General features: G+C 48.7%; 1 protein-coding gene across 3 annotated transcripts in view; it reads right to left on the bottom strand.

The window, feature by feature from the left end:
- The window catches only part of ZFX (zinc finger protein X-linked), a 630213-nt gene that overhangs the window by 113550 nt on the left and 499497 nt on the right, over positions 1 to 17166 (bottom strand). For all 3 annotated transcript variants that reach the window (XM_085622416.1, XM_085622415.1, XM_085622417.1), the window contains one exon: positions 513 to 650. In XM_085622416.1, coding sequence (XP_085478542.1) covers positions 513 to 650 — 138 coding nt within the window. The remainder of the gene's footprint in view (positions 1 to 512; positions 651 to 17166) is intronic.

The following is a 17166-nucleotide window of genomic DNA, read 5'->3' as shown; positions in this document are numbered from 1 at the left end:
TTTTTTGGAGCTGAGAATTAGATGTGTTATCAGTGCATTGCATGTGGCCCGAGATGTAGCTAATGTGCATACATTCCAAGTTATTCAGCTTGTGGATTGTCTGGCATGCTTGTATGCGTGTAAATTAGTGGTGGGTTATTCGGCTTGGGCATTGCCTGGGAAGTTCGTGAATTAACCAGAGGAAGAGTGGTGATGTAGAGCCTTGATACCCATCTATAGGTTTATCAGGAATTGCTGGTTCTGTAGGATAATGCATTCACTGCAGGAACCAGTGTTTTACCTCATGAGACATTTCTCCTCCCAAGGTTGAATAAATGAGTTAATTGAGTTGTGTAAGTAACATCTGTTATTCAGCACCATGATTACCTATAGGGTGAACATGCACTTTACAAATACAAGTTATGAGTGCTGTTTAGACATGTTTTCTTGTAGTACAAATGCCTCATATTATTAGAAAGAAAAAAAACCTAACATTAGATGACACCCCTTTTAAGAAATCTAAAACAACATACCGTAGGCTGCAGCCCAAGCTACAGGCATAAATGTTTTATTGAGATCAGTATCATCAATTTGCTGCTCATGAATTGCAGCAGCATCTTCTTCTCCAACAATAACTTCCATGTAGACCTCATCAGCAATTTCAGTGACATCTGAAGAAAAATAAACAATGAAGTAGTAAGCAAAGATGAGCCTGTCTGCTGATTTCACCAATGCTCATGTGAAAAGGAACTTGTATATCAAAAAAATAAAATAGAATACTAGCTTTTTTTCTGTCTGCTGGATATTATTAAACATTGTCTTTCTGATAAACAGAATAAGAATCTAATTAATAAAGCGTTCTAACTGAAAAAAAGCAAAACGTGGACACCGTAGTGTGTGTGTACTGTCTATTTGGAGATCTCTATGTGTCGCTATTGTTGGGTCAACGGTTTCCTGCTTGGCCCATGCATATATTTGCTGTGGGTAATGTGTATTTTCTTTGGGGTGGTATCTTTCAAGAGAAGGTGTGTCTCCTGAAGGTATATTCTATCAGGAGAGTGCAAGTGAACGCCAAGGTTTAGGATTCTTAACTGGGGTACTTACATCCTACACATTTCCTTTTAATAAACAAACTATGTGAGTAAGCGTTGTTCATATTTTGGTTTGGGGATCAGGTTTGTGGTGTCTGTGCCAATATTCACTATTAGTTGGGTTGTTATGACGTGTGGTCTTATCTCTGCTTTGGTGCTCTGCTGAAAATGAACTTGTGTCCCTCAACTTTTCCCTAACAAAGCATTAACCGTAAACCTATTAAACATGGTTGGCATGTATATCCCGGGTGTGGCAGAGACATTACACCTATGGCCACTCTACAGTGCACCTGCCCTCCTCCACCCTCCAGTGGCTCTCCCCTTCTCTTGTTGTAGCATCTGCCAAATCTGTTTCACTTGCTTGATGTCTTACAAGCTACTTGGTTCTAGTTTTCACTCCCAATGGTTATTTTGAGGTCCGAGTTTCTTTTCCCATCCTTGTTTTTTTCCCCATCTGTTCATGTTGCGAGTCTAACGACCTAACTGTTTTTTATTGCGATCTGGTAGGTTGTTTGGTGAAGGTTCATTCTTTCTTGCACTTCCTCCACTGTCTTAATCATGTGCCTTGGAGTTTTTATAGAAAAACCAGGCTGAATGAGTAGGCCAATCTGTAGTTAATTTGACGTTTTCACAATTCGCAAGTCATCTCCTGGAGTGCTCTTATCTTGAGCAGTGCATTTTGTGCCAAGTCTGTGAATAAATGCATATTACTGTCTTCAAAAGTTATTTCACCAGTTCATCTACCCATTTTTAAGATTCTGACTTTCAATGAGGTCAGTTTTATTAGGATATCTCTTGGAAAAATTCCAGGTGCTGCTGATGGTGGGCCCAACTGATGTGCTCTCAATTTGTAATGGAATTTTTTTTTCTGTAGTGTGGAAAAACAACGCATGACAGAATATTCTGATATTGTTTCTCTCTATATATTCCCCTGTGTTTTAGATTATTATACTGTCTCATCTAGATCTGTTCACGGGATTGTCACATTTGTCTCTCAGCGTTTTCAGTACTGTAATTAGTGATTTCAACTTAAGAGTGTGATTCTTCAATTGCTGCATTCATGGTAGTGATGGCGTCTTTCGCAGTCACCTAGGGCCAGATGTATCAAAGGGTTTTGCCCATTCTGTGTCTTTGGGCAAATGTGTTGATACATATGGCCCCTATTCTCCTATGGATGGTCTTTTGTGATTTCTGCCATCAGGGAGATAATGTTTGTCTGTAAAGTGGGGGTTACAGTAAAGTTGGTCCTTGGAGGTATTGCTCTTTGTCACTTGCAGATGTTTGTGATGATTTGTTCGGTTAGGTGGTGTCCCTTACTAGGGTTTGCAGCATCAGTTTTTCTCTATCTAGCTCCTTACTATATTCCCGTTGTCCTTTTCATAAATATCGCAGAAAATCATAATGTGGCTTGGGTTTAGCTTTGAATGGTTTGGTGCAGTAGGGATTTCTGTTAGTTCACACTCGGGAACTATTTATCCATCTGGCATTGTGTGCCTTAGATTTGCATGTTTTAGACTGCCGCTATTATTGGCACTCTTTTGCAGCAGATAATTGGCCTTTCCTTTCTTTACTGCCCCGCAATACTCTCAAATAGGTCTTGGTGGTTAACACTGGTTTGAGGATTGGCTAGTTGTGCTGTGTTGCAGCACCTCTTGCTCCCTTAGATCGTGCAGTCGCCTCCGCCTGCCTGGGAATCCTTTTGTTAGTTGTGGCATGGCATGGGAGGATGGGGAAGACTCACTTGTTTCTTCCGATGCGAAGGTGCTTTAGGTCTTCCATAATCCCCCGCACTTGATGTGCGGTGTTCTTTCACGAGCTGCAGGCTTAACCTTTCCAATTAGTTTATCTGCAAATCTGCATGGGCCACCGCTTTCTATAATAAGGCCGTTGCTGCACTTTTTTCCATGGCAGACAGGCCCCAATATGGCTGTGAAAAGGCGCCTGACGTTCTTAGCAAAGCAGAGCGGGTACTGTTGATTTTAGTTATGCCTCTGTTATATTTATCCACTTCAGCGAACGCTTCTAGCTTTCCACCATAGCACGAGAGCTCCTACATCAGTGTCTTGTTCATAATTTGGCACCCTAGGCACGTTTGCATCATCTCAGCGCTGTACACGCCCCACCAGGACTGGTTTCAGGCTGAAAACAAAAGCCATACCCCAGGTCATCATCAATTGGGGTAGTAATAATGTCTGGCCTAACTGTTCATCACATTTGCCCCACTAGCACCTAAATACAGCAACCACCAACTGATGGGTTAGTAGTTAATCTTTGCAAAGTAACTATCGATGAACTACAATGTGTGTGGCAAATTATATTTAGGAACTTTTTGAGCTAGATAAAAAAAGGTTTTGTTGAAATTTGTAAACCGGCAGCAATTTGGTATTTGTGGCATGTGCAGAAAATCATAATTATTCAGAAAACACCATAGCTTCACAATTGTGTTTTCCACTGGTCCTGATCATGATCAATTGCCATCCTCCCTCTAAAACTAGCCATCCATGTATCCAGGTGTCAACTCTCAAATGAGACGTTTCTGGCTCTTGTCGTATAGTTCCTAAAAATATTTTGGCGTTACACTGAGGCTATGCCTTTTAGCTATACCGGAGACTGGCTGCACCACCCTTTTAAGGCAATGTCCTGCTCCTTCTGTGTTTCCCATCTTCATCTGATTGCAGCATGTGCAGCTTGAGTTTCTGCAGCTAAATCCACTAGCCTTCTCAATCTCTGTCCTTTGCCTCAAGGACAGACCTATTTTCTTGAACCCTAAGAATCTGGCAAAGTGGGGGCTAAGAGCAATGGGCATCCCAGGTAAGGGATTGATGGGACTGCCACTTGTTTGAAACAGGAAAAAGCATGTGGCTACCTAACTGTACTACCACTTGTTCCTGCCTCTCAGCTGAGGCCTCATGTGAAGCAAGAATGGCTGCAACTAAAGGGTCTTTTGCTTCACCACAGGGATTTATATTTTTCTCCTTGCAGATTTAATCAGATGAATCAGGGTTTTTGTAAATAGCTTCTAATCACCTGTTAGGGTCTCAAGGCACTGGAGGAGGGGGTGGGGGTGGGGGGTGATGTCTGCTGTTCAGTCAAAGAGCCGGGTCTTGAGGTTCTTCCTGAATTGAGCCAGTAATGGTGTTTCCCTGAGATGCAGAGGCAGGGAGTTCCAGGTCTTTGCGGTGAGGTAGCAGAAGGATCTTCCTCCAGCCGAGGTCTTGCAGATCCTTGTGACAGTAGTCAGTGCCAGTTGGGCGAATCAGTGATGTCTGGTGGGTGTGTAGAACGAGAGCCGTTGGTTGAGGTATGCAGATCTGGTGTTGTGGACAGCTTTGTAGGTGTGCATGAGGAGCTTGAAGGTGATTCTTTTGTTTATCGGGGGCCAGTGAAGGTCTCTCAGAGACTGGAGATGTGGCTGCGGCTGCGGTGTGGGGATGTTCAGGATAAGTCTGGCGGAGGCGTTCTGGATGCGCTGCAGTTTCTTTTTGAGTTTTTGGGTGGCGCCAGCGTAAAGTTCGTGGCCATTGTCGAGCATGCTGCTGACAAGCGCCTGGGTGACCGTTCTTCTGGACTCAGTGGGGATCCACTTAAAAATCTTCTGAAGCATGCAGAGCATGTGGAAGCTGGAGGATGAGACAGCATCGATTTGGCTGTCCATTGAGAGCGAGGATGCTGCAGAGGTTATGTGCGTGGTCTGTGGGTGTGGAGGGGGCTCCGAGCACTGCGGGCCAACATGCGTCGTCCCAGCTCTCCTTCATCTAGGCAGCTACTGCCTTCATCCCGTTGTGAAAGTTGATCTCAGTGGCTGTAGGTTCGCCGGCTAAGGAGAGAATCAGCTGGGTATCGTCAGTGTAGGAGACGATGTTGAGTCTGTGGTTTCTGATAATGGCTGAAAGCGGAGCCATGTCGATGTTGAAGAGGGTGGGGCTCAGTGAGAAGCCCTGGGGAACCCCACAGCTTTTCTCCATACGTTCCAAGGAGAAGGTGGGAGCTTGACTCTCTGGGTTCGGCCGGAGAGGAAGGAGCAGAACCACTCTAAAGCTCTCCCGCGGATGCTGGCGTCGTTAAGTCTTGTGCAAAGGGTGTGACGGGAGACGGTGTTGAAGGTGGCAGAGAGGTCTAGGAGGATGAGTGCTGCGGTTTCGCCTCAGTCGAGGAGAGAGCGGTTGTTGTCAGTTGCGGCAAGGAGTACAGTCTTGGTGCTGTGGTTGCTTCTGAAGCCTGCCTGGGAGGGGTACAGTGTGTGGTTTGTTTAGATGAATTCAATGAGTTGGGAGTTGATGGCCTTCTCGATGACTTTGGCTAGGAATGGGAGCAGAGAGATGCGCCTGTAATTCTTGAGATCCGTCGGGTCGGCAGAGGCTTTCTTTAGCAAGGGGTTGATCTCTGCATGTTTCCAGTCTTCGGGGAAGGTAGCGGACTCGATGATGGTTCGGCAGGATTCGGTGGCGATGGTGGTGGCTTAGTTGAAGATGTGGTAGGGGCAGGGGTCCGAGGGGGCTCCAAAGTGGATTGTCTTCTGTAGCAATAGAGCTCAGCCCAGCACCACTCCAAATCCTAATCACTTAACTAGCCTCTTACCATATATTTTCAGGACATTAGTGGATATTCGTAGTGTCTACTGTAGTCTAGAATTAAGTGATTCCACTATCTGCCCTTGCTGTCTCGATATGCCTATGTTTAATCACTATGAGGCTGTACGAATAAGGTCCTTGGAAACTAAAAAGTGTTTGTTTTGCAACCTCCCTGGCTAGAGTCAATAAATGATCATCCTCCTCATAGGAATAGACCAGAAGTAATATATAATGATGAAAATCATAGCAAAGATGGAAACTGTAGCCAGGAATATGCTTGCTTTAGGGAAATACTTCAACACTTGATTGTTTTGATTTATTGTGCATGCCAATAGGGGCTCAACAAGGATTCTGCTTCACTGTTCATGTGTGAGGAAGATGTTTTTCTCTTCAGGGAGACCATCAAGATAATCACTGACTGTCACTATAAATGAAACGTAAAAAATCTCTCATCCTGAGACGTCCAGAATAGGATGTCAAGAAATGTAGATATTAGAAGCTAAAACACGTTTTTTATCTAGCTCTCCTGATCATGGGTCTCCATGAGAAGGAAGGTTTCATCAAAGGCACTGATAAGATTTCCTTACTGCACAGACCACTGGTTGGTGTTTCAATTGAAAGAGTTTGTGGAAGCTTGGCCAAGACTGAAAAATATTTTCCTAAAGTGTGCATGTAGCCTATGCTACTTGGTTGGATTACCCTCATTTTAGGTACTAGTGTCAGGGTCCACAGTTGCAATTAGGCTGCAAGATACTATGACTTTGTAAAAGCAGAAGACAGCCCAACCATTCACGAAAAGCAGAGAAGAAACAGTTAGTTACTTATAACAAGCGTTCACCAGCATTTGTCTCCCATGGATCCATATGCTTCAATCCCTGTCGCAGGCTGGGAACGTTCGCAATATATACATACACTAAAATAGCCCTTACACAGACTAGATGAGCCAACTCTCACTTGTTGCAATTGGAATGGTCTGCTTAAGGCATCTACCATAACATTCTGCTCTATAGTCAGTGTGAGTCGATATTGTTGGACCCAGGGGCACAGCTACTGCGATTTCCTTGACAGCATTGGAGACTTTATACTGCCCTGAGGTGGAGCTATATTATCTGTCCTTGATTAGCACTGCTTGCGGAGGGATGTGCACTAAGACGATATTCAGAGAGAGTCTGATCACTCAGAGTTCTAGCATAATAATATGAAGGCCCCCATTGTAGATGGGTCCTATACCTGGTACCTTCTGAATGGCATCTAACGTGAAACAGAATTCGATGCCAGGACCAAAGGCAAGGATTAAGCGAACACTTCCTTCACTTTTTTTCCCAGCAGACATTAAAAGTCTGTATTAACATTAAACTGCATTTCCCAGGAGTCTTTGGGAAATAGAACACATCTAATAGTTCTTGCAAACAGCGCAGGGCCCGTCTTCTTCATATTCCTCGGGGACGTTCTATCCTCCTCTCTCTTAGCTGCTCCAGCAGCTTTAGATAAGTGCATTCTCTCTCTCTGTAATTTTGAATTGAATGTTAACTATATGTATGCTTTGTAGGAGGCTGGCTCTGTGTCTATACTATACCATATTGAGGTATAGTGTGCACAGAGTCCGGTGGAACCCCAAAGGAAGGCAGATGTAAAAGTATATAGCACCTTACTCTCTATTTTGGTAGTGTGGGCGAACAGTAAGGCTTTATGAGAGGGTAGTGTTAAACATTTGTTTCCCAGGAGCACCTAATACTTTCTACTACACTTCAAGACTATTTTCACCACCATACGTTTAACTCAGTGCCTTGACTGACACATACATTATTTCCTACATTTTCATTTCAGAGACTTTTTTTCCCCTGAAGAAGGGCTACGGCCCGAAATGCATTGGACTAACGACAAGTTGTAACATGTTCAGAAGAAGAAGACGTCAATGATATGAGAATACTCAAATATGGATTAAATGGATTAATCAAGGTCTAATGACATGATTTATTTTTGAAAATATTAAAATTCAGTTCAAAATAAATAAAACTTTATTCATAACATTTTCAAACACTTATTTGGAAGACTATGAAATGAGCAAACTGTATTTTTGGGTGCTTAAGGGGGACGCCCCTCCATGAAGGATAGCGCTTGTACTACTGTATATTCATCCTTGCTCTCAGAAGGATTAACCCTCAAGCACCATCGACTTTTATATAAAAAGTATACACAGTTCACACATTGGAGTGCGTTTGCGATTCATCATTTTTGAAACATTTGTTGTACACACTCCATCAGCAAATGAATTCACACACTCAAAGACTGAACTTCAGACCAATTGGTTTTGTAAAAAAATATTCCTTTAGTTATTTTATTTCCTAGAACCAAGCAAGCCTGGCACAGGTTAGTGATAAGTACTTTGCTGTAATAATACAGTTTGTATTGCAGTTGTATATATACTTTTGGTTTCATTACAGTTGAACTACTAGTGCTTCGTATTGGCTTTTTAGTAGAATGTCAAGTAGATTACTTTTCTTACACAGTGCAGTATACCTGGATACTGCACTGGGACACTTCCTGTAAACAGGTAAGTAAAAGCATTTTTGTTATTTGGTTACAGTTTTAAAGACTTTTATACATTTTCCAACTCCACACTTAAAAACGCTTCACAGAAAAACAGTCAATGTTATTCTATGAAGGAAAATAGGGTTATCGGTTTAAAAGTAAGTATTTGGTTGTGGGAGTTGGTATTCAGGGGGTAGACTCAGGGATCCCCCAGGTTCAAGTATGCACTCTTGTTACACCCTCAGCTGAACTAGGGCGGCCTGGTGCAGAGTGCTGAGGCCCAATGTTATCCAATGGGGATAGGGGGCCTCCGGTTGGTGGCTGCTTTCGAGCAGGCCACAAGATTGTGGGAGCATAGCACCTGGGCTTAAGCTCAGGGCAAATGGGGGCTCAAGCCGACACAAAAGGTGCACCCTCAGCGGCACTGGGGCGGCCGGGTGCAGAGGGATATTTTGGTGTTGGGCGCCCTGTCGCTTTCAATTGGGAGTCTCCGGTTTGCAAACACACTGCAGGCTCGGGGATGAAGATCTTCTAGGAGGGACCACCACTTGGAGAGGTAAGTTGGGATGCTCTGGGTTGGTTAGCCACTGTCTGTTAGGTCACCGAAGGCTGTGGGGCATCGGCTGCAGGGGTGTCTTTTAGGGTCTGATCTGCTTACCAGCTCCTAGTCCCGGTTGGGGGGGGATCTTCCGGTTTGAGGCTGCAGGCGTCAGCTGGAGGCAGGTCAGGGATCACTGAATCTCGGGTCTGGATCACTGGGGAGACCTCCTCGTGGTGTTGGGCCACTCGAACTGGGGCCGTGGGAGTCGGGTGCAGACTCGCGGACTCTGCCAGACCTGGGGTCTGTGGATGAACAATTCCAGTGTTCACAGGAGACAGTCTTTTCTTTTGAAGGCAGGGCAGGTCCTCTGGGTACTTGAGGCTGCTGGCTGCAGGACACACCAGAGTTTCGCTTCTGCAGGTTCAAGGTGGGGACAGGCCGGTAGGGCTGGGACCAAGTCAGTGAGCGTCCTCCTCTTCTTAGCTTCGGCAAGCCTGTTCGGTCCTTCTTCTTTTCTTCATGTAGTTTCTTGTCTGAGTTCTTGGTACAGGGCTGCCCTCTAAATACAGTATTCAAGGGACATTTTAGGGGTCTCGAGGTCAGTAGCCAATGGGCTACTGACCTTAGGGTGACTACACCCTTGGTGTGCTCACCCCACGTGGGGGGGGGGAGTGAGCACAATCCCTAAACCTGATTGGGAAGTGCCTGCCATCTGCAAGATAGCGGGCACTGAAGAGAGGGCTTCACTTCGCCTCCCCCACCTCAGGGGAGGAGTTGGAAGAGGTGGGTGTGAGAAAGTGCCATCTTTCTTGCATGGTATGCCCCCACTTTTTGCTGAATTGCTGAGTGTACTTTGACTGAGTGTACCCTGGACCCCTGCCAATCAGGTGCCCAGGGCCTATGTTCCTTCCCCTAAAAACCTAAAACCCAAATTGGCAAACCCTGGCCACATGTCAGCCCCTGGTAAATGGTACCCTAGGTACCCAGGGCCTTGTGACCAGGGAAGGCCTCGAAGGCTGCAGCACTCATTGTGCCACCCTTAGAGGCCCTGTACCCTAACACACACACACACACACACACTGCCCTTGCAGGCTGAGTGTCTGGGTACAAGACAAAACAGAATGTCAACATGGCACACATCCCTGTGTGCCATGCCCACCACCTACACTGCCCTGGCATACATCAGCCACCCCTCTAGCTGGGTGCCCTATGCCAGTGGTGTGGGTACAGGAGCAGGAGCCCTGTGCCCCTACAGTACCCAGGTCAATTCCTGGGCACTGTAAGTGCAGTGCTGCCATTTAAGAGTACATGGTGCTGAGAGCTAGTCGAACTCCACAGCACCATAATGGCAACACTGAAGACTGAGAAGATTGGTATCAAACTTCTCAGGAAATTAAACCCACACTGAAGCCAGTGTGGGATTTAATGTACCAAGCACCCCAGAGGGCATCTTAGAGAGGCCCCCTGAAACCTAACCTACAATCCACGTCTGGTCTGAGAGGCTGCCTAGACTGCCACACAGCAGACATGTTGCTGGACCCCTGGGTAGGAGAGCCCCTGCTCTCCTGGGCCTGCAACAATGCACATCCTGGGTGAGGTGCTAGATCTCCTCCCCCAGGATGGGCAGGGGGAAGCTTCAAAGGCATGCCGCCTCTGTGAGCTTCCTGAGGCCACTGCAACCCCCCACTCTGGTGGGAAGCTCGGCCGGAAACCCCAAATAAGGACAGGGGATGTGCCAGCCGGCCAACCCCACCCCTCAGGTGGGGGAGGCGAGGTGAAGCACATCTCTGGGCTCTCGCCATCTTGAAGATGGGAAGCCCTGCCCAATCAGGACTAGGCTACTGCCCCCCTCCCACAGGAGATAGGCAGGATAGGGGGTGTACCCACCCCAGGACAGGGACCCATTGGTCCCTACCCTTCACCTACCTGTAACGCCCCTAAATCTAGTATTTAGGGGCACCCTGAACCTTCCTTCCCCAGATTCCGAAATACAAAGAAGAGCAAGAAGAAAGAAGACCTGCCCTGCGGCTGCTAAGAAGAGGAAGACACCAACTGCTTTGGCCCCAGCCCTACCGGCCTGTCGACCCTCGAACCTGCTCCTGCTCCAACCCGGCATCTCTTGTGGCCAGCAACCTCACAAACCCTGGAGGACCTGGCTACCTTTTGGCTCTAAGCCCCTGGGACTCCCATGAGTAGAGGTTCTACTCAAAATCTGCTTCTAATCCCTGGCATCAGCCCGGAACCGCGAACCCTTCACACTCTGCACCCACCAAACCGAATAGTTTCTTACCTGTCGGTGTAGTTTTGCAGCTTGAAGATCTTTCTGGATTCACTATGCTGTGCATTATTCCGCGATCTTGTGGTTGGGTCCGGATTCGTAGTCTTTTCTTTTTTTTCTTGTAGCCCAGGTGGGTGGCGACGACCCACCATTTGGTGCTCCTCCCGTGACGTCGTCGTGCTTCCTGTGGAAGTCCCACCTTTGGGGCGCCATCTTCGGGTTCTTTTTTCCCTTTCCTCCTTTTTTTTTTTGTTTTAACCCTAGGCGATTGATTTATCCTTCTTGTCCATTTTTCTGTACGTTTTCATTCCTTCTGATCTTTTTCATTTTACCCCCTCTTCCTCCAGCCTCATCTTCCTGGCGGAGGTGGGTGGGTTCGCTAGTGAATCCAGAAAGATCTTCAAGCTGCAAAACTACACCGACAGGTAAGAAACTATTCGTTTTGCAGCGTGAATCTTTCTGGATTCACTATGCTGTGCATCGACTTTGTAGCGGTTTTCCTAATTTTGTGGCGGCTGGGTGGTAGATGAGCGTTGGTCGTTGAAAATGTGCTGAAGCACCTTCTGTCCAACCTGTGCTTCCTTGTTCATCTGAATGTCCACGCAGTAGTGTTTCGTGAACGTGTGCACAGATGCCCAAGTTGCCGCCAGACATATGTCCTGGATGGGCGTGTTCGCCAGGAAGGCAACGGTGGCCCCCTTCTTCCTTGTGGAGTGAGCGTGAGGCCCCTCCGCTAGCTCCTGTCCAGGCTGTTTGTGGCAGAATTGAATAGTATGGGCAATCCATCTAGCGATGGTTCCCTTAGTCACTGGCCTACCCATGAAGCTAGTAGCAAAGGACACAAACAGCTGTTTCGACTTCCTGAGTTCCTTGGTTCTCTCAATGTAGTGCATCACCGCTCTTCTAGCGTCGAGGGTGTGCAGAGCCTTTTCTGCATTTGAAGTCAGGTTTTGGAAGAAACTTGGTATCTGAATACTCTGATTCATGTGGAACGCCGACACCACCTTGGGCATGAAGTGTGGGTCTGTCCTCAGGACTACCCTGTCCTTGTGAATCTGAATGTAGGGTTCCTGTAGTGTTAGTGCTTGAAGCTCGCTCACCCTGCGTAGCGAGGTTATGGCCACTAGAAAGGCCGTTTTCATCGTCAACATTTGCAGTGTGGCCTTGTGAATGGGTTCAAAAGGTGCCTTCATGAGCTCCGTCAGAACCACGTTTAGATTCCATGTCGGCGGCGGCAACCTTTTCGGAGGGGCCATTCTTTTGGCTCCTTCCATGAATCTCTTCACCACCTGCAAAGTGAAGAAACTTCCACCCTTTTCACCTCTGGTGTAGGCAACGATCGCCGCTAGGTGTACCCTTAGTGAGCTCGAGCAGAGGTTACTCTTTAGAAGGTGTGTGAGGTACCTCAGTACTGTTGAGTCTCTTGTCATTCTGTTTTGTAGGCCCTTCTTTCTGCACCACACAGTAAATCTCTTCCATTTTGCGCTGTAGCATTTTCGTGTAGTTGGTTTCCTTGCTTTTCGTAGCACTCGCATAGTGCTAGGAGGCAATCTAAGGTGCGCGAACTCTAGGTCTTCAGGAGCCATGCCGCCAGGTTGAGGGTCTCTGGCTCGGGATGCAGGAACTCTCCGTTTTGCATGGAGAGCAGGTCCCTTCTCCTCTCGAACCTGTATGGATTGCCTTGTGCCATTTCTTGAATTTGGGAGAACCATGTCTGCCTTGCCCACTGCGGAGCCACTAGGATCAGAGTCATGTTGCTGGTTCTGCACTTGTCGAGCACTCTGTGCAACAGGGGTATCGGTGGAAAGGCGTAGGCAAATGTCCTCGACCAGCTTATCCATAGGGCATTTCCCTTGGATAGCTGATCTGGTTGCCTGGACGCGAAGCTTTGGCATTTTGCATTTTGGCGTGTTGCAAATAGGTCTATTGTGGGAGTTCCCCATCTCCGGAAAAGCTTCTCCGTTTCCTGGCCATTGAGCTCCCACTCGTGCGATACCGAGGTCTGCCTGCTTAGCCAGTCTGCCTCCACATTGTCCTTCCCCGGTAGGTGAATTGCCAGATGATCTATCCTGAGAGGTATGGCCCATCTCCAAATCTCCTGTGCCAGAGAGGAGAGAGGGAACGACTGTGTCCCCCCCTGCTTGTTGATATAGAACATTGCCGTGGTGTTGTCTGTTTGAACCAACACCCTCTGGTTGTACAGGTGCCTCTGGAATGCCTTCAGGGCTAGCAGGATTGTTTTCAACTCGAGGTAATTGACATGGTGAACCGCATCTGCTGGAGCCCACAGACCCCTCACTCTGAGGTTGTCCATGTGCGCTCCCCATCCCTTCTGGGATGCGTCCGTGGTAATGGTCATTGTTGGGTTTGGTGGTGTCAGGCTTCTCCCTGCTGTCATGTTGTCTCTGTTCCACCAAGTTATCTCCTCCTGCACTGCGTGCGTAACAACCACTAGATCCTCCCAACTTCCGTTTGCTTGTGACCATTGCCGTTGTAGCCATTCCTGGAATGGTCTCATGTGCAGGCGTACATTCGGCACCAGCTGGATACACGACGCCATCATCCCCATCATCTTGCTCACTGACCTCACTGTCAGAGCTCGCCCCTTCTGGCAGAGCCTCGTCTCCTTCAGTAGGGCATCTGTCCTCCTGTCGCTGGGCACCACTGTGCTGTTCAGGGAGTTGATTTTTGCCCCCAGGAAAATCTTCACCTGCTCCGGTTCCAGCGATGACTTCCCCCAGTGAATCGAGAACCCCAGATTCATCAGAGTGTCTGTTACGCGTTTTGCGTGCCTCTCGCACTTCTCGCGTGAGTTTGCCTTGACCAGCCAGTCGTCTAAGTAGGGGTAGACATGGATCCCCTGCCTTCGTAGGTGGGCCGCTACTGCCGACAGGCATTTTGTAAAAACCCTTGGCGCCGATTTTAATCCGAAGGCCAGGGTTGTGAACTGGTAGTGTTCCTGGTCGATGTTGAATCTTAGAAGGCCTTTGTGTCTTCTGTTTATTGGGATGTGCAGGTAGGCATCCTTGAGGTCCATGGTGACCATGAAGTCCCCGTCTCTTATTTGGGGCAGTACTTCCTGCAGCGAAGTCATTTTGAACCTCTGCGTTCTGATGAACTTGTTTAGGTACCGCAGGTCCAGGATGGGTCTGAGGTTTCCGTCTACTTTCGGGACCACGAAGTAGTTTGAGTAGACCCCCTTGTTGCGTTCTCTGAACGGCACTGCCTCTATGGCTCTTTTTTCTAGAAGTTTCCGTGTTTCTTCTCTGAATAGGGCCAGTTCTTGAGCCGATCTCTGCCTTCCCTTCCGTCTTCTGTTTGGAGGTTTTTTCTCCAAATCTACGCAGTATCCGTACTGCATGACGTTCAGTATCCACTTGTCTGTGGTTATACGCCGCCACTCCTGAAGGTGGAACCTCAGTCTTCCGCCTACTGGTGTTGTATGCTCGTAGGCCTTTGAATCTTCTCTCCCCCCTGATGTTACTGTACTGCGCCTCACCCTTGGGGACCTGTCAAGGGTAGGCGTCCTCTTGCGTGCTGAGTCACTTTGATGAGGGCTGGTCACCCCCTCTCCTCCTCTGGCCACGTCCGTTCCCTCTCCCGCGAAAGGACTGACCCCGAGGTTGGTACTGCCAGTTTTGCTTCTGTTGACCTTGTTGTCCGTGACTATCACCCTGCTGACCCTGCTGGAACGTCTGATGCGACGCCCCCAGCTGGCTTCCTCCCCTACCGTAGGGTCTCCTCGAGGGATTGCCTCGCCTCATTCCCCTCAGCTGTAGGGCCCCCATGGACCTCGCCGTTTCGTTTTCTTTTTTCAGCTGGGTGAGTTTCTCGTCTACTTTTGCTCCGAACAGTGTCTCTCCGTTGAAGGGGGTGCCAAGGATGTTGTTCTGCACCTCCGGCTTGAATCCCGAGATTCTTAGCCATGCATGCCTTCTCTCGGTGACCCCTATGGCCATTAGTCTTGCTGAAGTCTTTGCCCCGTCCAACGCCGTCTTTATACAAGAGTTGACGATGTTTTTACCCTCGTCTACCAGGTGCGAGGCTCTCTGGCGGTATTCTTCAGGGAGGTGCTTTACTAGCTCCCCCATCTCGTCCCAGTGCTGGTACTGGTGCCTATTGAGAAGTGCATTGGAATTCGCCATGCGCCAGTGCATTGCGGCGTTCCGCTCGACCTTTCTTCCTGTGAGGTCTATCCTCCTGCTTTCCTTATCAGGTGGTGGCCCCGAAGTTGCTGGTACGTTGGCCCTTCTCCTGGCCGTCGAAGCTATGATGGAGTCGGCGGTGATGCTACCCTTGATGTAAGGGGGGTCCAGAGAAGAGTGCTTATACTTCTTCTCCGTCCTGGGCGTGATCGAACGGCAGGTCGCTGGTTCCTTGAAGGCTTCTCTCCCCTGATTCATCACACTTTGTAGCATGGGGAGGAATTGGCTCCTCGTCTGGATGGGGAGCAGGGTCTCGAGGAGGAAATCTGCTTTCGGCTTCTCTTCGTCGAGTTTGACGCCGAAGGCTGTCGCTGCGCTCCTGACCACCATGTTGTACACCCCGATGTCGTCGGGTGGCGAAAGCCTCGAAGGATACGTGTCCACGGGCTCCTCCGGGTTTTCAGTGTCGAGATCGTGCCATTCGATGTCGTGGCTGGTAGATGGCGCCGAGCTGTAGAACGACTGCTGTTCTTCTTCCTCGACTTCGCCTTCATAGTAGGTCTCGTCTTCCTCTTCGAGATCTCTTGTCAGCCCCTCGGTGTCGAAATCGTCCTCGACTTCGACGACGTTCGTCAGCGGAACCGTTGGAATCTTGAACTCCTTCATCTTGGCGTCGAACTCCTTCTTCCTCTGAAGGATGTTCTCCATTTCGGCCTCGAGCCGCCTCTTCTTTTTCTCAATCTCGGAGATGCTTTCGGCGTCGACCGCGGGCCTTTTCGACGGAACTTGCGTCGGCATCGACCGCTCTTTCTGCGTCGAGCGACCCGTTTCCTGGGTTGATTCCGACGATCCTTGCCTTTCGGCGTCTTTCGGCACCAGGGAGTCCTTCTCGAAGGATCCGCTTGGCCTCTTGTCCATGGTTCCCCCCTTGGTCGTCGAAATTTTCGGCGCCGGGGCTCCCTTCGAGGACTTTGACTCCGATTTTCTCGAGTCACCCTCGGGTTTTCGAGGTATTTTCTGTTTAGAACTCGACGATTCTCTTACCGCGTCTTAATTTTTCTTGTCGGTCTCTACGACCGTGAAGTTTTCGGGTCCCTCGGCGACGTTGTCCTCATCGTCCGTGGATAGGCCCAGATCGTAGAGCGACGGGGCCTTACCCTTGCCATCCATGCTGGCGTTGGCTCTTCTCTGCCGATCTCTCACCCGGAGCGTCTTCGGCGCGAAGGCTGAGCAGGCGTTGCAGTCCTTACTCTGGTGGTCGACCGGTAGGCAGAGGTTGCAGACCGGATGCTGGTCCTTCTGCGCGAACTTGTGGTGGCAGTTAGGGCAGAACTTGAATGGCGTCTTGTCCATTGCGCTCAGGGCCTCTGAGTGCACATTCTCCTTTGGCGTCGAAGAAAAGTCGCAAAACTTCCTTTCTTCGCGCTCCTGATGTAATCTATTCCTTTCCTGTGAATTCTTCGTAGTAGTTATCGACGAAACTCGCTTTTCTTTCTTCTTCCTTCGATTGAAACTCTGGAGCTTCCCGATGACGATCCAGACCCAACGGCGGAAAAAAGAATCTGAAGATGGCGCCCCAAAGGTGGGACTTCCGCAGGAAGCACGACGACGTCACGGGAGGAGCACCAAATGGTGGGTCGTCGCCGCCCACCTGGGCTACAAAAAAAAAAAAAGAATAAAAAAAAAACAAAGAAAAGACTACGAATCCGGACCCAACCACAAGATCGCGGAATAATGCACAGCATAGTGAATCCAGAAAGATTCACGCTGCAAAACTGGCCTGTGCCGGAGTGAACAAAGACCACGAGGACGACCCCACGGCAACCCGAAGTCCGGCACCCAAGGACTTCCCTCAACGCTCCTGACGACACCTGCAGCCTCAGAACCAGGTGCCCCCCCCCCCCCCAACCGATTTCCCGACACCAAAAACCAGCCCCGCGGCCCCCTGTGCCCAACTCCGGGGTACCTACCTATCCTCCAACTACCCAACTTACCTCTCGAAGTGGTGGTGGCACCTGAAGAATCTGCG

Source organism: Triturus cristatus, chromosome 8, assembly GCF_964204655.1.
Source record: "Triturus cristatus chromosome 8, aTriCri1.1, whole genome shotgun sequence".
Taxonomy (NCBI): Eukaryota; Metazoa; Chordata; class Amphibia; order Caudata; family Salamandridae; genus Triturus; species Triturus cristatus.
This window is presented reverse-complemented; position numbering and strand designations above follow the sequence as displayed.